Source organism: Taudactylus pleione, unplaced genomic scaffold (assembly GCF_031769625.1).
Source record: "Taudactylus pleione unplaced genomic scaffold, aTauple2 ptg000095l, whole genome shotgun sequence".
In the NCBI taxonomy this organism is placed as follows: Eukaryota; Metazoa; Chordata; class Amphibia; order Anura; family Myobatrachidae; genus Taudactylus; species Taudactylus pleione.
The window spans coordinates 31983554-32008245 of NW_028284497.1; the positions used below are offsets into that span (position 1 = coordinate 31983554).

The 24692-nt window shown below is 46.0% G+C and overlaps 2 protein-coding genes across 5 annotated transcripts in view; one reads left to right on the forward strand and one right to left on the reverse strand.

The window, feature by feature from the left end:
- NAA35 (N-alpha-acetyltransferase 35, NatC auxiliary subunit) overlaps positions 1–7323 on the reverse strand; it is a 104218-nt gene extending 96895 nt beyond the window's left edge. For 2 of the 3 annotated variants that reach the window (XM_088470091.1, XM_088470089.1), the window contains exons 1-7: positions 7117–7323; positions 5591–5725; positions 5118–5151; positions 4867–4981; positions 4447–4521; positions 2076–2243; positions 1924–1990 (exon numbers count right to left, since the gene is read on the reverse strand). In XM_088470091.1, coding sequence (XP_088326217.1) covers positions 1924–1990; positions 2076–2243; positions 4447–4521; positions 4867–4981; positions 5118–5151; positions 5591–5725; positions 7117–7303 — 781 coding nt within the window. In that variant the 5' untranslated portion in view covers positions 7304–7323. The remainder of the gene's footprint in view (positions 1–1923; positions 1991–2075; positions 2244–4446; positions 4522–4866; positions 4982–5117; positions 5152–5590; positions 5726–7116) is intronic. The other variant, XM_088470090.1, reaches the window with a different exon arrangement.
- Positions 7324–23086: 15763 nt separating this feature from the next.
- The window catches only part of AGTPBP1 (ATP/GTP binding carboxypeptidase 1), a 198390-nt gene continuing 196784 nt past the window's right edge, over positions 23087–24692 (forward strand). The window contains exon 1 of one of the 2 annotated variants that reach the window (XM_088470094.1): positions 23087–23118. The gene's annotated coding sequence lies outside the window, so the exon portion shown is untranslated. The other variant, XM_088470093.1, reaches the window with a different exon arrangement.

Here is a 24692-nt window from a genome sequence, read left to right on the forward strand (position 1 = left end):
AGGCATCTGGTAAACACTCTGTTAAAGTTTTGGCCCACTCAATAGCTCTTGCTACCCAGGCAGTGGCGATAGCTGGGTGGGTGGCCATTCCTGCCAGCGAGAAAATTGATTTGAGAGAAGTCTCCAGTCTCCTATCCGTGGCTTCCTTCAGTGAAACTGCTGGAATTAACAGAGTGGTACGTTTAATCAGCTGCGCCACATGTGCATCAACTGACGGTGGATTCTCCCACCTGGCACAGTCCTCTGCTGGAAAAGTATATAGAAGAGTCATTCTTTTAGAAGAATGGCTTTTCTTATCCGGACAGACCCATGCTTCCTCCATAAGTTCTGACAAATGCTCAGGCTTTTGGAATTCTACCTTAACAACCTTCTGGCGCTTGAACAGGGGGGCCTTCCTAAGCGGAGGATCCCCTTCCTCGATATTTAACACCGATTTTACAGCCCTTATTAGAAAGGGGACATCGGCTACTGGGAAATGATCATCACCCTCCTCGGAGCTAGACTCCTATGAAGAGTCCTGTGCCTGTTCCTCCTCGGAGGCAGCACTGGAGTACTCACCCATGTGAGAAGGCAAATGACACCTAGATTTAGGCTGCTTTGATTTGACAGCCTGAGGCTGAAAAACCCCCGAGGATGATGCCATAACCCTACCAGCACCAGGGTCCATCCAAGGTGGCCACATCATGGGCATCTGCTGGGGCAAACCCAAAACCGGTGGTACCGGGGCAGCCAGCCGCTCCGCCACCTGAGCCATAACCTGAGAAAATGATGCCCAAGGTGGCTCAGGGCCTGTAACAGGCAAACTTAATTGGTGTGGTGGCTGTCTAAAACAGTTCACACAAAGCCCATTTTGTAGAAAGTCCTGTGGGGACAAACCTGCCTTGTAGGCTACACAGAATATCAGCAACGGGGCTCCCGACACCTGACCCTCAGACTCCTTAGACATAACACTATGCCACTGTTTCTGAGTGTCTATGTGCTGCTTTCTACTCTCAACCCACACACCTATAGTAAGGGCGGGGGAGAGACAGTGACAGTATACAGGAATTACAGTTCTTTTACAGAAGAAACAGTATCCATAGACAACAATCACATGTCATGCATAAACACTTCTATGTCATACGCATATAAGCTCTCACTACCAACAATTAGCCTAGGCTTAGGTAGGATAGAGCCCTGTAAAACCTGAACCAGCAGTAGGAAAGGTATACAGGGAGACCTGTAGCAGCAGCGATCAGAAAGCAACTGACATACACGCTGGCTGTCTTATATGGAGGCTGGGAGGAGCAACCCACAAACACTGCGCCAGAGCACTGAACTAGCGTGTGGGTTGGGGGAGGGGCCGCCGGGGAAGCGTACCTACCCTATGCTGCTTGGACCTGCCCGGTAAACTGACCTGGCCACCGCCACAAGCCCCGGCTGGTCAGGAACATCATATCCCAGCGGTCTAGTGTAGGACTTACCTGCCATCCCCTTGAACCGGGTGCGGTCCAGGGAATGAGAGCCCATGCCGAATCCCTAGCCATGGACCTGCCAAGGCTAGTGGTGCGGCGCTGGAGGAGGTAGTTGCAGCACGTGGCCGGTGCGCCTCCAATCAGGCGCGAGGCTGCTTCCAGGACAGCTCAGACCACCCGCTGATAGAGTGTAAAACTCTTTTTATTTTATTTTTTGTTACTCATCTGCAGGACTGCTCCTGCAGTTCCACTGTCCATGTGGTCTACACACCAAACAGGAAGAACTGGCTACCTGAGGCAGGGGGTGGGGTATATGAGGAGGAACCCCGGTGCATCCTGGGAGCAGAGAGCTCGTTTGCGTTAACTGTTTGGTGACCGGGATTCAAACCCCAACGTAATGGCTGTGGACCCAATGGACCCCGAAGAAGAAAATATATTATCCATAGATATATATGAAGATATAGATCACCTGTAACTCTGAGATCTGTTACACTGTTGGCCATTTTGAATCCATAGGTCATGGACTGGAAGTCCTCCTAGAGAAAACAAATCAACTGTGTTTTTGTTTTGTTTTTAAGTACTTTTTAGCATATGTAGTTAATTAGATACCAGATGACAAACCTCTTCAAATACAGCAGCTTTGTTCACCTTTTCTCTAGTAATATCACATATCTTGAGAATTCCAAGTGCAAATGCCTTCATGGCTGGGTCTTCTATGAAGTCAGGATTATGGACATAAAGACACGTGAAAACCGTTTGTGCTAAAGAGTGGCCTTCTAACCAAGTTATCTTAAAAAAAAAAAAAAAAAAAAACATTATACATAAAACTACTCTTTATAACAATTTTTTTTTTTTACTGTAACACCTTTATACAACAGGACATAACTGTACTTGGGCAAGGAGATACCAAACTAATAGAGGAATACCCTGGAAGGAATAAAGCACCCATTACATTAATAAATCTAGCAACATGGTATATTTTTGGTGTAATACTACTTGCATAAACATAACAAAAAGGGTGATACATTTCTCTTTTATATACAAATTTTAAAAATATATTTATTCCAAAATTTAACAAAAGTAATCTGTGCTGAAGATAAATAAAATGGGAGTATCTAAAATTTAGTTTTGTAGACTACAAAATAAAGCAATTATTCCCACTGAAAGTTACACTGATAAAATGTGAAAACAGGATTAGCCATATGGCAACGAACACAATGTCCTAAAAAAAAAGTGATGCGAGTCACATGTTCTATTAGTTTTCTCTGTAGAGTGAACAGTGGGCAGGGAGCAGTCTGAAAGATGGGGCATGACGTCTATTGACAGACCATGATCGCTAAACTGCAACCTTTCCCACCTAAGGGACACCGCAGCCCGCGGGTGGGGATGGTTGAGGGCGGGCTGTTTCAGCGTGATGCTGCCATAAGGACAGGGCACGGCAGCCTGCTGAAACAGCTTGGCGGTAAAACACTTCTATATTTACATACTAAAAGATTACTTATGCTGAATACAAGGTGGTCTATATATCATTCATTCAGCAGACAAATATAAAACTTCCTTGCCATCGGCCAGTGTGCACACCCAATATACCCAGTGTTCTCCCCAGAAAATTTTGGCAACCGGGTGGCAGCCTTCATGCAAAAAGGGGCGCAGCTTTACATGGAGGGGGCGTGGCCACACAATAGTACCAATTCACATTAAGCCCATACAATATGGCTCCTTTATTGCCCATTATGTACACAGTATGCCCTCTTATTGCCCAATATGTACACAGTATGCCCCCTTTTTGCACATTATGCCCACACAGTATGCCCCTTATTGCACACTATGCCTGGCCTGGGTGTTGGCAAGGGTAGATAGCTAGGGCAGTATTGGGGGCAAGGAGGTTAGGGACAGGCAGTGCTAGGGGTAAGGAGGGGGGGGGTGCACACAGCAGTCAGGGCAAATGGGAATGAATACCAGGCGAAGGGGCCATAAAGACAGTCAGTAACACCAAGGACAGGGGTCCTCACCGTTCAGGGTGCTCCTCTACAAGCACCATTTACACCTGAGCAGCTGTGGCACCTGCTTCTGGAAGTGTTTCTGCAGCACCAACGGGTCTGCACACCTCCCCAGCCCGGGTCAGACATCCCTACTGAGGCACAGAATGGAAAGTGGCTGTGGCAGGAGCAGCGTATGATGGAGAGGGACTGGAGTGTGGCAGAATGAGTTGGGAACATGGGGCACAGGAAGAATAGCGGAGTCTGTGTCTGAGAGACGAGCAGGCGGCAGCTGCAGAAGGCGGACACAGAGGGAGGAGGAGCAGCAAGCGCCAGGGCGATTCTGGGAGCTGTAGTGAAGAGAATCTGCCTGCGGCAATTGGTTGAGACGACGCTGCCGACTGTGATTGGTTTCTGCTGCACTGCACACAGGACAAACAGCACGTCCTGCAGGTCCCGGGCGGCAAGATAATTTTGCCAAACGGACCGCCGTTTAAATAAAGCCTGGGGAAAACACTGATACCTGTGACTGACATTCAGAGATATATTTTGTCTGCAGTGCAACATGGGAGATGCGACATAGTGCGCACATCTGCCTGTATGCATGGACTGACAACCAACTTATACGCCTGCCAGCAGCAGGAACCACAGGCAATTATGTCACTACCGGATCTTGTGGGCAGACATGTCGGTCGGTGTGCATGCACAAACACACCAAATTGATCTGTCGGCCAAGCTTGAACCTGGCATAAGAGTTAATAGACATTTACAAAAGACTACACAATTTTATTGTGCCGTTTCCCTGCCACAACAATTTGAATACTACTTACACAGACAAACAGTGACTTGTCCAGAGTCACAAGATGCCAAAATTGTAATTTTCTAGTTGTCTATGACTACTATCATATTAATAACTTGATCATCAGTGAGTTACTATTTATGGTATAGCACATCCATATAACTCAGTTTTAAAGAAGTTTACTAAAATAAGAAAGTAGCAATGACATACTTACCAAACAACAAAAACAAGTATCCATAATTCCTATTAAATCTGGCCATGTTAAATCTTTAATTTTAATGGTTCCATCCTTTGATAAAAAGAGAAATGTTTAAGAAAAACCAACTAATATCTACCAATATCCTTTCATAAAAATCCATAGCTACTATTTAGAGATGTACGTTGTAAACGTTTACCAAGTTAAGCAAATCTATATATTCTCAATTTTTGTAAGTTTTATGTCATTGTACTTTTACATGTTATAATTTCAACTGCTACTAAAGTCACAACAAACCAGCCTTGATAATATCGGTTCATGTTACCCAGCACTAAGTTGCTAGAAGTAAAATGCTTAGCAGGAGAACGGTTAAATTGTAATACAAGGAGAAAGTCGTGTGTAATATTTGCATGATTTATAGGATAAGCCAGAACTAACCTTTATTGCTTGTTCAAAATTCAGAACTTTCCGATTAACCTGATTCCCAATCATGCCAGCATCCATTTTAGGGTCCATCATTTCAATGGCTGACATGGCTTCAAACAGGCCAAAGCTGAAAGTTAATAACAAAAATACAAAAGGAGGGTTATGTGTAATACGTAATCTCACATTGAGGCATGAGTGCCTGGACAGCTGTAGCTATCTGCATAGACAATGAATACATGAAGGTATCAAACACCTATACTCACAGTTTGTCGTGAAGCAGCTCCCCCAGTTTCAGCTCTGCAATAGATAGGACATTACACTGTTAATTTCTTACACATTCCTCAGCACCATTATATAGGGAATGTTGTTGTTGTTATAGGAACATAAACCTATATATGAGAATCAAGAGTCAATTGTTTTAATGTAAATTTACTTGATTCAACAGCAAAAAAGTGGTCAAACTTAAAAATATGGACAAAAAAGATAGACAGTAGAAAATCTATGATTTAAATCACTATAACTAAAAGACCAGTTCAATACCAGCCTTTAATTGCTGCAATTATGATCATTTACAGTACAGTGCTACTAAATTAATTATTGCTGATTCCATTTCAAAGTTATAGGACTCTCAAGGAGTTACCCAAAATCTTTATTTTACACCATGCCTTCAAAATATTTGTTACACAAATTGTGTCCTATTCTAGATAAACTGTATGTTATTTATCTATATAATTACCACCACAAGCATCTCTGAATTCCTGAGTTATATCTATCCAGTTGGCATTGCTTTTCCCCATTTTGTCCTGCATGGAAAGTTCCCATCCTGAATCATCATCTTCCATGGAAGCTTTCATCACCATGACACCGGTCACTGAGAGAATACATAGAAGACAACAAAAAAAAATAGTCAATGCTCCTATGAACCTGTGTTGTTTCTTGCAAAGGTAAATAAATGAGACTGTTTGTATAAAGATTGTAATGACATATGAAATGCAGCATACAAGAGCAGGCCTCTACTTTTCACATAGCCACAGAGAGGCTTAGCTTTAGGGCAATTTTCAACGATGAGTCTGTGGGAAGCTACCATTTATGTTGCCAAAAAAATGGGTTTAGGCATTATGTAATGGACAGGCATCAGGTTTATTCATTCAGTTCCTGAGCAATAGCTATGGAATGGCCACCAAGCAGTTGAAGAATCACCTACTCACTGGAGCTTACAGCACACTAGAGTAGGATCAGCCTTATGGTCACTCCTGAGTACGGAATAACAATAAAGTCTGCTCTATAGCAAATACTATAGGCGGGTATCCACTACTAGATGTATAAACAAGAGCATGATTACGACATTGCAATCACGCTCTCGTTTGTATATCTAGTGATGTGCCTAGACTGAACGAGTGAAAGTTCAGTCTAGGCACAACCATCATCCCCGCACATGCTGAACCTGACGGGATCGTCAGGTTGACCAGCATGTACGGGCGATGTCGGAAGCGACCAGTGTGCACGCGCATCACTGGTCGCTTCCGACCAAACATGCCCGATGCATATACCAAACCCATCACTTCACAGACCAGCAGTGTGTAGTGATGGGTATGATGATAGACAGCAGACACTCCAACAAGACCCATTCCATGAAGTACAAAAAGAGCCCCATACATTAGCGACAGATTGCCGCGATCACGCGATGCTGCAACGGATCGCTGAACATCGATGGTGGGACACCGGCATTCCCCCATCGCATCGCGACAAACAGTCGCTGATGTATGGGCACCTAAACGCTCTGCTCCTGGACTTCCCTCTTAATTTATGATTGCAGACACCTATGGTGAAATACCTGTCTTATCAATTACCTAGTTCAACACAGGTGACAGCAATCATACATTAGATGGGAAGTCCAGGAGCAGAGCATTTTGTACCTAAGGGAATGGGTCATGTTGGAGGGTAGGAGATAGGTGTGTTACATATCATGTAGCTGCTGTGTACACTACACACATCACTAAGGGTTCATGCTGACCCTATAACGTGCAACAAGCTGCTACTTTAATATAATTTGCATAAAGCACATATAGGGGTTTCTACTGCAATCACAGGGTAACGTGTCCTGTGTTGCATGATACAATGCAGGCACCGGCAAGTGTGAGGACAGAACATGGTACACTGTGTATGAGCCGAACGCAGAGCTCAACTGCTGCCTCCTCTGCTCTCACCCCCCTCGAACTTGCAGTCCACCCCCCCACAACAGCCCGGGTACCCAAAGCTCACCTCTGCTCTGCCTCTGCCGCTGGCTCACACAGTGAAGCGCTCTTGTCCACGCTACGCTGTACCGGGGGGGACGTGATGACGTAAGGGGGCGTGACACAGTTAAACGGAACGTGACGGCGATTTGCGTGAGACTGAAGGAACACACAAGCTGTGCGCGGTTCCGTACGCTTTCTTTGTCACAGCACATCTTCTCGCGAGGCTGTCATGTGTCTGAGGCAGGATGCGGAACTAGTGCCTGTAATCTCGTCACGTGCTTTATGCGCAACACGTGACAAGACTCATCAAGAAGTATCATAATGTAGTTACATTGCCCTTGGATGGGGCTGATGTATTAAGCTCTGGAAAGTGATAAAGTGGAGAGTTATAAATGACCACCCAATCAGCTCCTACGGTCATGTTGTATAGGCTGTGTTTGAAAAATAACAGGAGCTTATTGGTTGGTCGTTTATAACTCTCCACTTTATCACTTTCCAGAGCTTAATACATTTGCCCCATAGTATTAATGTGCTAAAAAGAGATTCATTAGAGGGGTTATACAGTAAATCACCTTTCCGGGCGAATCAGCAACCTCTGTTATGACTGTATTGCACCCAAAGCCATACCAGAGCTTAGATGTGTTGGCCTGCCCCCCTTAGTGCCCAACATAATGACGTTGGGGCCATGACGTTGCTCAGGGGGTGGGGTGCCCGGCAGAGACGGTAAGTGCAGTGCTGACTAGTATGGCCTGAGGACTCTCAGATCAGCTACACAGGGTGCCTGTCCGGAGCCACTTAAGGATGCTCCACCGATGCCGCAGCAGTGATCCTGGCTGCAGTGTGCCATTCAAGGCCTATAGGACGTCACCAGTTGCATGCCCCTAATTAGGGCCCTGATTGCACAAACCTAGAAAAGGGTCCATGTGTGTGCAGTGTGCATGAACGAGATCTTGCTTAATTGCAATTTCTCATTTAGGACCGTAGGTGACAGTGCATGCGTGAAGGTGTCCAGCGGCGGCGCCAGGACTGGTAAGTAACATACAGAGCCATCAGATGGCGCTATGTGTTAGTGAGCAAGCAATGAAATTATCAGCTTTTTTCATTGCTTAGTAAGTGCCCCCTAACGCTTTGCCTTCATAGTTGGCTAGGTGGTCGACTAATTAACAGAAGACAAGGGCACAAAGCATCTAGGAAAGCAGTGGTTTGAAGTCAGCTTGGTGTTCATCACCTTTATTGTACCTAGTGATCAGAGAATGGTCTGCAGTGTTGTCTGGTGGTATACTTTATTTCAGAGGTAGGCAACCTGTGGCACTCCAGCTTGTCACGACCAGGGTATCTATCCCCAGGAGCCTGCAGTGCTTACCAGTGCAGACGCTGTGGTGTGGTCCTACCGGCGGGCGAGCTGTTACTTGAAGACTGGCGCTGGGTGCGTGCGGGGGTCTGATGTCGGTAGGTCATGCTTGCAAAGGTATGCCTATTGGTATCCCCGCTACGGGTGTCTGGGCAAGGCCATCTTGCCTCAGGCCACTCACACTCTGCTGCTGGGTACTTAAGGGGGTTTGGAGCTCTTTATAGTTGCCAGTGCAACGTGTTTCACAGCTTGCTGTGAGAGAGTTCCCTGTGCTCCTAAGGCTTGTTTCTGCTCCGGTGCTACCTCTGCCTCCTGTTAGCTAAATCGGCTACCACAGATCTCCCAGCACCGCTCTGACCAGTCCCAAAGTCTCCATATTAAACAACCAACTTTCCAATTTAAATCTGTCCCTGCTTCCACTCCTGGTTCCATCCCGGGAACACAAAAATCCCAGTCCGTAACAGTTTGCACTGGCCAGATGGATTCGGCCACTGGACAGGAGTCCAGAACAGATTTATTCCAGGGCATAGCAACACGTCTGGAAGGCCTGGAGGCCATGCAACAACAATTGGCACAAGGAGATGGGGCTCTGCCAGGATACATTAAAGGCATCGCTGGTTTCCCCTGGCACTCCTGCAGTTACTACTGTCTCTACCTCGGTGGTCTCTACGGCTGGGTCCTCTCCTCGTTTGTATCTGCCTACTCCCAGCAAGTTTGATGGCAACCCTAAACTGTGTCGTAGATTTCTCAATCAGTGCGATGTGGATTTTACACTCCAGCCTTCAAATGTTCCTACTCCAAAGACCAAGGTGGCTTATATTGTATCATTATTATCCGGTTCAGCCTTAGACTGGGTTTCTCCGCTCTGGGAACAATCTGACCCTCTACTGGATAATTTCTCTGAGTTTCTAACTTAATTTAGGAGGATATTTGAAGAGCCTGAAAGAACCACTTCCGCATCATGCAGTATCTTACATCTGAAACAAGGAATCCATCCTGTCAATAAATATGTTATCCAGTTCCACACATTGGCATCTGAACTCAAATGGAACGAGGAAGCCCTGACATCGGCCTTCTGGCATGGACTCACAGATCGGATAAAGTATGACCTATCCACTTGTGATTTACCCACCAGCTTCAATGACCTAATCTCGCTATGCAACAAAATAGACCTTTGCTTCAGAGAACACCAGGCTGAGAAGCATAGATCGGAACGCCCTAGACGTCATCCTACCCCCTCTCCTGCCTATTCTCCTTCCTCATATACAGGCGAAGAACCCATGCAGGTTAACCAAACCCGTCTCTCTAAAGAGGAACGACTGAGACGTCTCCAAAAGAATCTCTATGTATTGTGGAGAGACTGGTCACCTGGTGGCTTCCTGTACCCATAAGCCAGGAAACTCCTGTTCCTAACTAGTCTCGGGGACACCCAGTTAGGAGCAATTCCTCTGTCCACAAAGAAAATTAATCTGTCTTGCCTGTACTCACAACTGTGTTTAACCTGTTAATTATGAGGGTTATATAAACTCATTCTAACCACAATGGAGACCATTCACCTTCTGAGGAAACTGGGAATACCACAACCCCAGAGAAACGTGTCAAGGAGACTATCTCTGTGCACACGGACACTGTGTTTCACTGTTGTGAAAGCTTGTAGTATTTGTGGAGCACCAGCAGACAGAGCACGCTGCACACGGCTCTGCTAAAAAGGAAAAAGCTGCATACGGAGATTTCAGCCTGCACAGTCAGTGAAAGTTCACCTTTAGCCACGTGGATCATCTACACAGCTCCCGGCACCTTGGTAGAATCAGCCGCATCAGTGAGTTACGCCCAGTCCCTGTCTGTAATGGATCCCAGCGTACTACTAGGCATCAGTCTGACCCAATACAGCGTGACCACCGGCATTGTTATACAGGTGACTTTTTGCACGCTGTACATACCAGGTATCTAATTTATTACTGCTGCTGTTTCCACATCTACCGAGGAACTATATAAACAGTGGACTGCCGCACAACATATTGTGGACATATATAGAAGGAAGACCATATAGTGGTCCGGTTCATCATTTCTATTCCATCGTTCCCCCATGTTACCTATCTGTGTGCTTTGATAGTATGTGGTTACCATTTTACTTTTTTTATTTGTTATAATAAACACCTTTATTTATACTGTGGTCACTTGATTGTTAATAGCGTTCCGCTTGTTTTTTTGTATTGTCTATAGCCCTTGATATCAAGTCTAGCCCTATGTTTGTGTCTGCCCTTCTGGATTCTGGGGCAGCAGAAAACTTTATGTCTCTTCAGTTGGTGGATAAACTGCAAATTCCCTGCGTCACCTTGGACCGTGCTTTCTCCCTGACCTCTATCGATGGTAGACCCATATTTAATGGAATTGTTTTAAGCAATTACCAACCTCTCCGGGTTTGTATCGGAGTTCTCTATTCTGAACATATCAGTTTCATAATAATACCCAAGGCATCCCATACCATCATACTTGGGTTCCCATGGCTACGTAAACACAACCCTAAGATTGACTGGATGACTATGCAGGTTCAGTCTTGGAGTAAGGCATGCCAAGGTTCTTGCCTTCCGAAGATTCAACCGATAAGATAAATGGTCACTTCTAAATACCACAAATTTCTGGAGAATATCAATAATTTGCTGATGTTTTTTCTGAAAAGTGTACAAATGTATAGAGAAAGGACTCCTAAGCGAGGCACACCCCAGATTTTGAAAGAAGGAGAAAAAAAGGAAGGAAAGAAGGAAAAAGTGAAGCTGAAGAAAATGTAGCAATTATTGTTTACAATATATCTTTAATTAATCACACTTAAAAATAAATAGATAATTACGCCTGGCATATATGGTCAAAAAAAAGGGAGGGGGGGACACAAACGAATATCATTAAGACAGCACTACCATTCAGATATATGTCAGTATGATATATCTGATAAGCTTTATCTACGCCAAACAACAACAAATATATGCAAATATTTTTTTTCAATCAGTTGTTAACGGCGACTGGTAATAAAGATAACATTCATCTTAGGACATATTTACAATAAATTATCAACAATTTAAACAGCACTTATAAACGATGTTTATAAAGATCTCAGTCACGTGCACGCAACTAATTTAAGAGATTACCATATGTTAATTTATAGTCCTGCATCATTAGTTGCAATCTGAACATACCAGAAACACTTGAGTTTAAATGATAATAGATGGTATGGCATAGGTAGCAAACAAAGAATATTATTATAAATTAATACAGTGATCATGAAGGATCAACCTTCATGTGTGCAAAAACAAAGGCAGAAATAAGACACAACATATATGGCATGACATAGTAACATAATACATATAATTATTAAAAAGCTGTTCACCATAGTCCAAAAAGTCAATCAATTTATCTCAATAGATATAATGGTAATCAGAGGCGTCCCTCTGTTATACCTTGGAGAGTATACAGTAAAAATATATCTAGATAGTGATGAAAATTAGAGTATGTGCACTTATAGGTCAGATTCTGCTGTTCCACGTCTTATGCATATAGAGGACGTGGAATGAGTTTTACTGTCTCATGGCACAATAGAAACAGTGCAGTCTGCTTCTGCTGTTAGTGCCAGAAAGAGAATGAAATCCCTGTTGCTCTAGGCAGTGCAGGGAATCACAATCAGCAGCAGCTAATGAGAGTAGAGAAGAATAAAAGCACAGATACCTGTCTGGAATACTCTCCAAGTGGATAAATGGTGTGGGGGTCTGGGAACCCGCCAGCTGATGAGCGATGCGTGTTTTGCCGGAGACAGGTTTTATCAAGGAAGCTGGGGTGTGCCTCGTTTAGGAGTAATTTCTCTATACGTTTGTACACTATATACTTATATACTCTAGGGATCACCACCTGATTCTTGTATGCCTGTTCTGGTATTCGTTTATACTATCATGGTCCTCATCCAGTCCTCTCCCCTCCACCTCCCCCCTTGATCCTATCCCCTCCCGCCTCCTCCGCTTCCTCTCCTGCCTGCTCCTATCTTGCCCACCTCATTAACCTCTCTCTCATCAGGTACTGTTCCTTCTGCATTCAAGCATGTCCTTGTCTCCCCCATTGTTAAAAAGCCTACCCTTGATCCTAACCTTTCTAACTACCGACCCTTTTCAGTCTGGCTTCTGTTCTCTCCACTCCACTGAAACTGCACTCACGAAAGTCATCAACGACCTCCTTGCTGCCAAATCAAAGGGCCACTACTCTCTTCTCATTCTCCTTGATCTCTCTGCTGCTTTTGACACTGTGGATCACCCTCTCCTGCTGAATATCCTTCACTCCTTGGTCTACGTGACACTGCCCTGTCCTGGCTGTCATCCTACCTTTCTGACTGATCTTTCTCTGTTTCCTCTCATGACTCCTCTCCCACCCCACAGCCTCTTACAGTCGGTGTTCCCCAAGGTTCTGTTCTTGGAACTCTCCTATTCTCCCTCTATACTTCCTCTCTAGGTGAACTCATCAGCTCTTTTGACCTCCATTATCATCTCTATGCTGATGATACTCAAATCTACCTTTCCTCCCCTGATCTCTCCCCCTCTCTTCTGACTCGTATCTCCAACTATCTCTTTGCTATCTCTTCCTGGATGTCCCAGTGATTTCTTAAACTTAATATGGCTAAGACAGAGCTGATCGTCTTCCCACCCTCCCACATAACCTCACCTCCCACTATTTATTTATCAATTGATGGAATAACTATCTCATCTAGTCCCTGCTGTCTTGGAGCTATCCTGGACTCATCCCTCTCCTTCAAATCACATATCCAGAACCTCTCTCAGTCCTGTCGTTTCCATCTCAAAAATTTTTCTAAGATCAGACCCTATCTCACCCAGGATGCCACTAAAACCCTCATACACTTACTGGTCATCTCCAGATTGGACTACTGTAACCTCCTCCTATCTGGCCTCCCCAAATCCCATCTCTCTTGTCTCCAGTCCATCCTTAATGCTGCTGCACGGCTTATCTTCCTCTCCAAATGCTCTACATCAGCCTCACCTCTCCTACAAGCCCTCCACTGGCTCCCCTTCCCTTTTAGAACCCAATTTAAGGTTCTCACGCTCGTTTACAAAGCCCTCACCCAATCTACCCCATATACATCTCTGATCTGATCTCCCTTCACTCTCCTCTCCGCTATCTTCATTCAACTAATGCACGCTGCCTTTCATGCCAGCTGATTACTTCCTCCCACTCCCGCTTCCAAGATTTTGCCCGCACTGCTCCCCACCTCTGGAACTCTCTCCCTCTCCCCATCAGACTCTCCACCTCTTTGCAATCCTTCAAACGGGCTCTCAAGACCCACTACTTCATCAAAGCCTTCCAGCTCTCATCTTAACTTGCTGCTACATACTCCTTCCTCCCCGTCTACTCCATCTGTGTCACCCGTTTGTCTTCCCCTCCCTTTTAGAATGTAAGCTCTTACGAGCAGGGCTCTCTACCCTCTTGTGCTTCTCCCTACTTTAGTTTCATCTACTTATTACTAACCACTAGGGCACCTAACACTTGGTTGCTTATGTTCTGTTGCTTATCTGGGTGTTATGGTCACTAATGTAACAATATATATTATCCATGTCCTGGTCCTGTATTGTATTGTATTGTTCTGTAAGTCGCTTGTCTACAACTTGTTTATGTACTTTGTAAGGCGCTGCGGAACATTTGTGGCGCCATATAAATGATAATAATAATAATACATACTCCTGTGCAGTTGTGTGTCCCATTTCCCTTTTTCCCTCTCATACACAATGTTTTTTTCTGAAAAAGAGGCTAACAGAGAATGGGACTGTCCAATCGAATTGATGCCTGGAAAGACGCCTCCTCGTGGTCGCACTTATCCTTTGTCGTTGCCTGAGATGGCTGTCATGTCATAATACATTAAAGAGAATTTGGAAAAAGGATTCATCCGACCTTCTACATTTCCTGCTGGTGCAGGTTTCTTTTTTTGTCTCTAAGAAAGATGGAGGTCTCCGACCATGTATTGATTACAGGGGACTGAATGACATCACAGTTAAAAACAGATACCCTCTACCATTAATTACTGAACTATTTGGCAGAGTCAAAGGATCCACCATATTCTCTAAATTGGACCTCAGAGGTGCCTATAACCTCATCCGAATTTGTGCTGGATACGAGTGGAAAACTGCGTTCAATACACGTGATGGTCACTTCGAGTATTTGGTCATGCCATTTGGGCTTTGCAACGCACCTGCAGTTTTCCAGGGATTCGTCAACGAGATCTTTAGAGATCTCCTATATGTCTCGGTTGTGGTCTATTTGGACAACATTTTCATTTTTTTTTTCTTCTCCCGTTGAACAGCGGAATCATGTTAAAGAAGTCTTGTCTCGAGGAAGAACCACCTATACTGTAAATTGGAGAAGTGTGTCTTTAGTGTCCCAAGTATCCCCTTGGGGTATATAATCTACGAAATTCGCCCCTCAGTTCATTGGACCACTCTCGATCTTAGAAGTTAATAATCAAGTCGCCTATCATTTACAACTCCCTCCATAATTAAAAATACCCAACTCCTTCCATATATCTTTGCTCAAGCCTTTGATCCTCAGCAAATTTCTTCACGTCCTTCCTACTCCTCCTAAAGTCCAAACTGAAAAGGGGGTGGAATTTGAGGTGGCACAGGTATACCCGCATTCGTCATGGTAACTTGCAATCTGCTTGCGAGGCTATGGTCCAGAGGAACGCTGTTGGACCAGGGCCGAAGACATCCATGTTCCTAGACTTATCCATATGTTTTGCCTGGCCCATCCTGGGAAGCCAAAGGAGTGTCCTGAGGCCACCCTAAAGGGGGGGGTACTATCACGAACAGGGTACCTCTTCCCAAGAGCCTACGATGCTTACCAGTGCAGACGCTGTGGCATGGTCCTTCTGACGGGGGAGCTGGTACTTGGAGACTGATGCTGGGTGCGTGCAGGGGTCTGATGTCGGTGGGTCATGCTGGCAATGGTATGGTTATCGGCATCACCGCGCCACGCGTATCTGGGTGCGGCCATCTTGCCTCAGGACATGTGACATAGTGAGCCTATTCTGATGCATCAGGTGATCTCTCCCAGCCACTCACGCTGTGCTGCTGGGTACTTAAGGGGGTTTGGAGCTCCCTGCAGTTGCCAGTGCAATGTGTTTCACAGCTTGCTGTGAGAGAGTTCCCTGTGCCCCTAAGCCTCATTCCTGCTCCGGTGCTTCCTCTGCCTCCTGTCAGCTAAATCGGCTACCACAGATCTCCCAGCACCACTCTGATCAGTCCTCCAGTCCGTTGGTGACTGCTCGGTCTCCCACAGGTTACCCACTCCTGTGTTCTGAACCTGTCATTAACCCCTCGTCCAGCCATTCTACAGGATATCTGGAAATCTCGTTCTGCTATTCTACAGGATATCAGGATATTTCATTCAGCCATTCTACAGGATATCTCATTCAGCCATATTTACATAATTTCTGGATTTCACTTCAAACATGTCTTCCACTTTTCTGGACATTGACTTTGTTATCTCCCACTACAGTGACCTATCATCCACATACCTCGGTTCCAAGTTTATTTAAAATAGGACTCTAGTTACTATCTGTATATTTTCATGTCTACTAATATCCATATTAAACAACCAACTTTCCAATTTAAATATGTACCTGCTTCCACTCCTGGTTCCATCCCGGGTCCACAAAAATCCCAGTCCATAACACAGCTGCTGTGAAATTACACATCACAGCCTGCCCTGCCACAGGTGTTCTGGTTGGGCTGTTGATATATGTCATATTTGGTGTACAACCTGCAGTTGTTAGTGATAGGTACCAGCGAAATGTGTATCATGATACTTAGGGCCTGATACAGAGGCGCACGCTATTTGCGTGCGCTCGCTCTGAATCAGGGCATCCCTTTTTGTTTTAAATCCCGGCCTCCAGGCCGCTCGCACAGTTGTGGGTGACCACCCACAGCTTGTGCGAGCGGCCTGGCGATGGTCGCGATTATCGCGACCATCGGCAAAGCGAGGAGACCCTTGTGGTAGGGTCTCAGCACTCGCAATGCCAAGTGGACTTCCTGCTCTAGTAGAGCAGGAAGTCCACTACTGACATCACGAGTGATGTCAGTATGGCCGCCCACAAACGGCAGGCGTTCCTTCGGGAACGCCTCCGTTTGTATAGCCACCCCCCCTCCCTGCCTACAAAATGGGGCGAGCTGTCGATCAACATCAACAGCCGCCCCGTTTTGTTGCTGCCCCGGAGTGAGTGATTTCTCACTCGCTACGTGGCCTGCGCACGCGCGTTGTGCACGCCATGTGTGCGCATTGGCCCACCATCGACCCGCTTGCGAGCGCAATGCGCTCACTAGCGGGTCTGAATCAGGCCCTTAGCCCACACAGATTCCTTAACTAGAGTTATAGGTTTTTTGAAGGAATCGGTATGAAATACCGCCGGCCGCATGACCGGCAGTTCGATTCCCAGCAGTGCCTGGCCGACAGATGCAGAATTCCCGGCAGCGGAAGCCCGACAGCGCTGGAAATCATGATCGTCCTAAGGTAAGTATCTACTAACCTAACCCCCTAACCCTAACCCTCCTTAGGGGTGCCTAACGCTAACCTCCCCCCCAAGTGCCTAACACTAATTCCCCCTCTAAGTGCCTGACCCTAACCGCCCTTCCCCGCTGCCTAAACCTAAGTCCCCCGGGGGGGTGCCTAACCCTAAGTCCCCCCCGGGGGTGCCTAACCCTAACCCTCCCTCCCCCTAGTCTAACCCTAACCCTCCCGGGGGGGTGCCTAACCCTAAGTCCCCCCCCGGGTGCCCTAAACCTAACCCTCCCCCCAGCGGCTGTCTGCTCGCGGCGCCCGGCGTCGGGGAAATGTCAGGCGTCTACATCTAGACGCCCGGCATTTCATCCCTCGCCGGGATATGACAGTCGGGAAGCTGGCTGCTGGTATTAAGGCAGCCGGCTTCCCGATTGTATACCTTTTTGAAGTATCCAGCAGTACTCACAGTATCAGGTGGCGGAGTATGGTGACAATAGGCAGAGAATCATCCGAACTTGTAACTGTGGTAACAGGTACAAACATCGTGGTCATGCTGGACAGATTTTATGTACTATACAGACGTACAATACTGCGCTGCTCGAACACAGTGACAAGCTGGCTCCATGCAGAAGCAGCCTTGGTGGCCATTGTAGTAAAGGATGCTCAGTGATGTCACTAAGCAGGAGATGGAGATAACGCTGGAGGTCACTCCTCTCCAACACCCCCCCTTGCTACAAGCTGCTTCCATTCACATAAAATATATTTACATTTCATCATATGCAATCAATTCCTGAAACTGAAAAATGGGGTTAAACACAAGATAAAACAAGTAATGAAACATGTCAGGTATATTCCAGTCCACATTTTACTTGAAACAAGACTAGTACTTGTGACTTGAGCCCCTTTGTGAGCATATCAACAGGATTATTCTCACTAGCTACAAAGGTTACACTAAAGCTGGGCATCCACTATACAATTTTCTGTCAGATATCTGTCCAGTCTGGCTGGTTGGAATGAAAACCTGGTAATGTATGGGAGCAAATGACAGTCGATCATATGGTTTTTAACACTGAAAAAAGGACAAAAAAAAGTGTTCAAATTAGTTAAATTCGTGTGTTTTAACCAATTTGTCTGAAAACCATTTTTGGCTATTTGCCAGTGTTTGTGTGCAAATGGTCGATTGTCATTTGCTCCCATACATTACCAGGTTTTCATTCCAATCAGCCAGATTGGACAGATATCTGACAGATAATTGTATAGTGTATGCCCAGCTTAATACAGTGGTTCTCAAACTCGTCCTCACGACCCCACACAGTTTGCATTTTCCAGATCACACAGCAGGTGTACAGGTGTATCCATTACTACTACTTTCAGCTGTGTTTGTGAGTGTGAGACAGGGTGTGGGAGATGGATCATATCAGTGTGGAGTTTTACTGAGAGGGAGAGACAAAGATTGCCACTGACGAGTCTCCCGTTTCAGGACTGGGCAATGGATTGTACCCAATGTCTTAGCAGGCAATTTCGGGAACTTGGTAGACAACTATATGAGCTGGGTTTGGGGCCCCATAAGCCCTTGGGCTTCATAGCAAGGGCACCCTCTTGCACCCAATATTGCTACGCCCATACCTTGAATACACCATAAGTAGAGGTTTGATAAGCCCCAAATTAATAAAATTGAGGCAATACAAAATTGCCCACGAACCATAAATAAGAAACAGGTGAAAGCTGTTTTGGGATTTACGGGGTATCACAGAAGGTTTATGCTAGGGATGTGCAGGCTCGGATAGGTTCGAGTTTGCACGTGGAGTTCGGATTTTTCCCTCCAAAAAAACGGAACTCAGAACGAGGCAAAACGTCATCTTACATGGATGAACATCATCATTCCTGGACAAAAGACCAGGAATGATGATGTTCGTCCATGTAAGATGACGTTTTGCCTCGTTCTGAGTTCCGTTTTTTTGGAGGGAAAAATCCGAACTCCACGTGCAAACTCGAACCTATCCGAGCCTGCACATCCCTAGTTTATGCCCAATTTTTCCACCATTATGTCACAGAACAAGGATGGTGAAGAGAATCCTCTTTATTTAAGAAATAAACTGAATGTACATGAGATAAATGATGCAGCTGTAGGCTCTGATTCAGAGCCGGATGCTCTGACAGAGCGCTCGCTCTGAATCAGGGCCTGTCTTTTTTATTTTTAGAACGTCCTCCTGGTCGCTCGCGTAGCTGTGGGTGACCACCCACAGCTATAGCGAGCAGCCAAGATGATGGTCGCTATGGTCAAGGCCATCGTGACCATCGGGCTTGCGACGAGACCCTTGTGGTAGGGTCTCGTGGCCGCAAGCCCCAGAGAGCTTTCGGCTCAAACAGAGTCGAAAGCTCTCCCACTGACGTCACTTGTGAGGTCAGTGGGGCCACCCCCAGACAGTAGGCGTCCCCACCAAAGGGGGCGTGCTGTCAATCAACATCGACAGCATGCCCCCTTTGGTACGAGACCCGGAACGACGGATTGCCCGTCACTATCCGAGTCTCGCGCATGCGCACAACGGAGCCGGCTCCGTCATGCGCATGCGCTCTGGGCCACTATCGACCCGGTTGCGAGCACTCAGCGCTTGCGACCGGGTCTGAATCAGGCCCGTAGACCTTATCTTGTGACAGTAACTATAACCCACTGTGATATCTTTCATCCTTCCATCAATGCAGTATACTGTAACTTTTACCAACTGCTACTCATGGATATCATACCTCAGACACTGAAATACCCCTCACAAATGCAGCCTGACCCCAGATATGGTATGGGCATGCAGGCAAATGCAGATGGCCGGGAAGCCGTCTGACTAAATCCTAGCACGGGACTAAAGATAGGCTTCGAAATCCCGATGCCTATCAAGATGCAGATGCCGGAATCTAGACAGACGGCTTCCCGAATGAAGATGAGCCAGGTACTGTAAGTGCTTAGTTGTGTGTGTGTGTGTGTGTGGGGGGGCTTAGGCACCACCCCGGGAGGTTTAGGGTGCGGGGAGGGGGGTTAGGGTTAAGCACCACCAGGGGGGGTGGTTAGGGTTAGGAACCACCCCAAGAGGGTTAAGTTTAGGGTGCAGGGAGGGGGGTTTAGGGTTAGGCACCCCTAAGGTAGGGTTAGGGTAAAGGGGGGGAGAGGGGAGGGTTAGGGTACTTACCAGCCCCAGTCGGGATTTTCAGCGTTCGGGCTTGCAGCGTCGGTATTTAGTCAGATGGCTTCCCGGCCGTCCGCATTTCATACCCAACCCGTGGTATGATATGTCGAAATGGTCATAATATCATCATTGACCATGTCAACATTCATCATTTAAACATTGATGAAATGTCAACATATTAGAATGTCAACATGTCGTCCCTGGTGGCCCAGTGGTGATTTACCCACTCCTGACAGCTGCAGTGGCTCCAGCGTAATCTTCTGGGTATCGGCGGTCATGTGAGTGTGACTTCCGGTGTAAAAATCAGACGGAGTGGCGGTTCCAGTAGGTATTCTCCCCCTATCCCCCAACCAGCCCTCTAGTGCCTAAGCTCCACCCGTAGCCTCCCCTAACCTCTCTCAGTGCCAAACCCTTACTCTTTCTACCCGCAACCTCACCCTAATTTTGACATTCTGACAATGTCGACATGTTACCCGTCAACATTTTAACAATGTTAAAACTGTCGATGTTATGGTGTTGATGTTGACCTAATAATTATACATCCTCTAAGCCTATACCTCATCCGCAAAAATACTCCACTCAGCGTTACCCCCTGACCCCCATACCTCATCTATAGAAATACCCCTAACTATTGCTCCTAGACCCCCATACCTCATCTAAAAAAATACCCACAACTTACTATTGCTCTCAGACGCCATACTGTGGTGAAGCTGGAGATGGGATGAGGTGACACGGCATACATACATTACCATATGTTAGACAACTGTTATAATGACTCACACATTTAATTTACTTATAACATATATGTATTTATGTATGTAGTTGCAGACATTGGACATCGGTAACAGTGAAATAGAGATGGACTGTACTCGACCTGGTGAACAGGAATCAAAAAAAGAACTGTGATGTGCTTGTACAGTCTTGTTTTATATTGAAACTAAATACAACTTTATTATTTATTATTGTTTATTTAAATTGTCATTTTTATTCCGCAAAATCCATCCAAAAAGTTTAGAGAAATATGTAAAATACAGAAGACTTGTCAGAGGGTAGAAGAAGAGAGGAATAAGTGATCAAAGTATCTTTACCTTTAGAAACACTGTAAATTGTCTGATATTGGTTATATCCCTTCCTCCTGTATACTTTATATTACCTCTTTATATTTTAGGGAAACATTCTGAGAAACAGAACATCTATTGTACTCTCTGATTTCTATCAATGTCGCTGAGTTCTGTAAGTATTTATCAGCAATTGATTTTGTCACTATAAAATGGGCACCTCTATTTTCCTCTAAGCACACCAGGCAGGGGAGTAGTTAGCTCACAGATGCATGCCTGCCAGGTATACATTAATCATGTACAGTGTCGGACTGGGACATGAAGGGCCCACCGGGGAAATGCAGTGATACGGGCCCATACTTAAGTGTGTGATTAACCATTAGAGAGTGCATGGTTTGGGCCCTTTGAAAAATATATATAGTAAATACTGCTATCTAGTGCATTGAAGATAATGTACCAGATGGAATCCCGATGCTGGAGGCCCGGCAGGGGTGAAGATAATGTACCAGATGGAATCCCGAGGCTGGAGGACCGGCAGGGGTGAAAATAATGTACCAGATGGAATCCCGACGCTGGAGGCCCGGCAGAGGTGAAGATTCCGACAGCAGATTTAGGTAAGTAATGCTAACGCTCCCTTAGGGGTGCCTAACCCAAACCTCCCCCCCTAGTGCCTAACCCTAACTCCCCGCTAAGTGCCTAAACCTAACCCCTCCATCCCTGCAACCTAAGTCTCCTGGGGGGTGCCTAACCCTAACCTCCCCCCAGGGGTGCCTAACCCTAACCCCCCCTTCCCTAGCCTAACCCTCCCGAGGAGGTGCCTAACCCTGAGTCCCCCAGGAGCCCTGAAACCTAACCCTCCCCCCTCCACACCCTGCTTACCTTCGTTTGGTATGCTAGGCGTTGGGCTCCTGTCATAGGTCTAATGACAGCGTCGGGATTTCGACGCCTATCATCAGTACTCTGCGGGGATTTGACAGTCAGGAAGCCAGTGGTTGGCATTTCGACTGTCGGCGTCCTGACTGCATCGCATACCTGATTAAATACAGCAATGCATTGTAGACAATACACCATAGTCCTGTGCAGATAATGTAACATTACTGTATGTTTAATGTATAGCACAGTCTTGAACTTGATCCCTAGAGAAGAGGATGGGCTCTTGGGCAGTGGGGACCACCGGGAGTTTACCTTGTACCCCTGTGGGCCAGTCCGACCCTGATCAAGTTATTAATTACCAGTTATTTATATAGCGCACACATATTCCGAAGCATTTTACAAAGAACACTTTTGAATTCACAGAAGTCCCTACCCCATTGTAGCTTACAATTTAAATTCCCAATCCCTATCATATTTACACACGCATACACACTAGGTTTCATTTTTGTCAGTATATTTTTGGATTGAGGTGGGACACCCACCCAAGCCTGGGGGCAATATATAAACTCAACATAGTTAGGAGAGCCTTGTTTGGAATCGTACACAGACCTCAGTCAGTGCTGTGAAGCAATATACAATGTAGAGTAAAATTAAGTTGTCTCTTCTTGTCAGTCATGCTGGGCATACACTATACAATTATCTGTCAGATATCTGTCAAATCTGGCTGGTTGGAATGAAAACCTGACAATGACAATAGAAATTTGCTCCCAAACACTAGAAAACGGACCACATTTTCCTCCCACCAGAGAGATTTGACAGATATCTGACAGATAATTGTAGTGTATGCCCAGCATTAGTTTTTGTTGTGACCAGAGCAGAGCTGCCCCCTCCCCTGTGTTAGCTGCAACTGAACACTATAGCCCCGCCCAAGTACACAATCTTTCTACGCCCACAGGGTGCAGCCCCTCCCATGTGGGAGCTCAGCGCCGGCACACACACAGCATGGAAGGCGAGGTCCCGCCCAGTGCCTGGTAGGTGTGCTGAGCCCAGCCACGCCCCGTCCCTGTCGTTGGATCTCGTCCCAGCAGTGGCGACCGGTAGCTTTTCCCCGGGGCTCCCATCTGCTGCTGCGGTGTGTGTGCTGTCTGCAGTGCGGGGAAGGAGCGGCGGCTGGGGAGAGGCGCACGGATCAGGTGATGAGGCCTGGGGAAGGCGAGGTGGTCTCCGGCTGCTGCGGCAGTTGTCATGGAAGGGGGAGGAAGAGAAGGACGCTGTGCAGAGACAGCAGCACACACACTGCGCCGCTCACACCCTGCATGCACCTGCCCAGCGCTGGGTGTCTGTACATACGTGTGTGTGTGTGTGTGCCAGTATGTGTGTGCCAGTATGTGTGGTTGGGGTAACGGGCGCAGCTACTGTGTTGTCATAGAGACGCACAATGCGTCTTGAGTCTTCCTAATGAGTATACAGTATTTTCTCTCTCTTCTATAGTCCGAGACTGTGCGGTGTCTAGTGATATCATAACACCCAGCCTGAGGGGCGGAATACATGATTAAGATAACGTGTCACTACCGAAGAACTAAGTTAATTTACTTAATGACTGTGTTAGTGGCTGAGGCTATGCTGTAGTGAGGTCACGGGTGTCATACAACCTACATGTGATAACGGGTGTCATACAACCTACATGTGATAGAGGACGGAGGCTGCTGTGTGCACTGATAAATGTGCCATGTAATCTGGGGGAAGGGGTTTTGTTAGTTTCTTGTGTGACATGTTAGAGGGGCATTTACCTTTAAGGCCTCTCAAGGGCTCCTTGGCTCAGTTCCAGCGTTTATATATTATTTATTATGTTTTATAAATAGAACTGAAACATTATAATTGTCTACTGCATCGTACACATGTGAGGACCAAATTTGGGAAACTGCTGTAATCCAATATTACTGAACAATAATTCTGTAGATTTTCCACAGTGTTATGTGACTACCATGGCAACCACAGTCACATTATGTAGTAAGCAGAGGCGTTGGTCTCAAAACTAGGGCACACATTTGTGTCTTACCTGCATTTACTGTAGTTTGTAACGTTACGTATTTACATTGTGGGTTATGTATGTCAAGAAATGATCCTCCTGCCTGGTATAAAGCATATATGTGTGCAATATGCTAATGAGGTTTATAAGCCATGAACAAAGACCAGGCACCAGGTGACCTGTACTTTATCTTAAACCTGACAGGTACTTATTAACCAGCAATTGTTACTAACAATAATTATCTTGCATATCACAAACATGTTTTGCTAGTGTGAAGCTGCTTATAAAAGCATACCAGCATTGTGTACTTTGTTATTGACACTAACACAAGTTTAACCAACACAATTTAAACACTTCCAAACATGAGTACTTTACATGTGCCCATAAGGTAATTGCTCAGGTGTATTCAAGCATTCAAAAAATTATTAGGAACAAATGATTCCTTCAAAGTCATGCTCCCTGTACGCGGAGGCAATTTGATATTGAATTCTATACACACCATGTATGCAAGACAATTAAAAGTATTTTCTACTTCAGGGTCCATAGGGTATCCACAGGATACCTTGGGGGTACTGG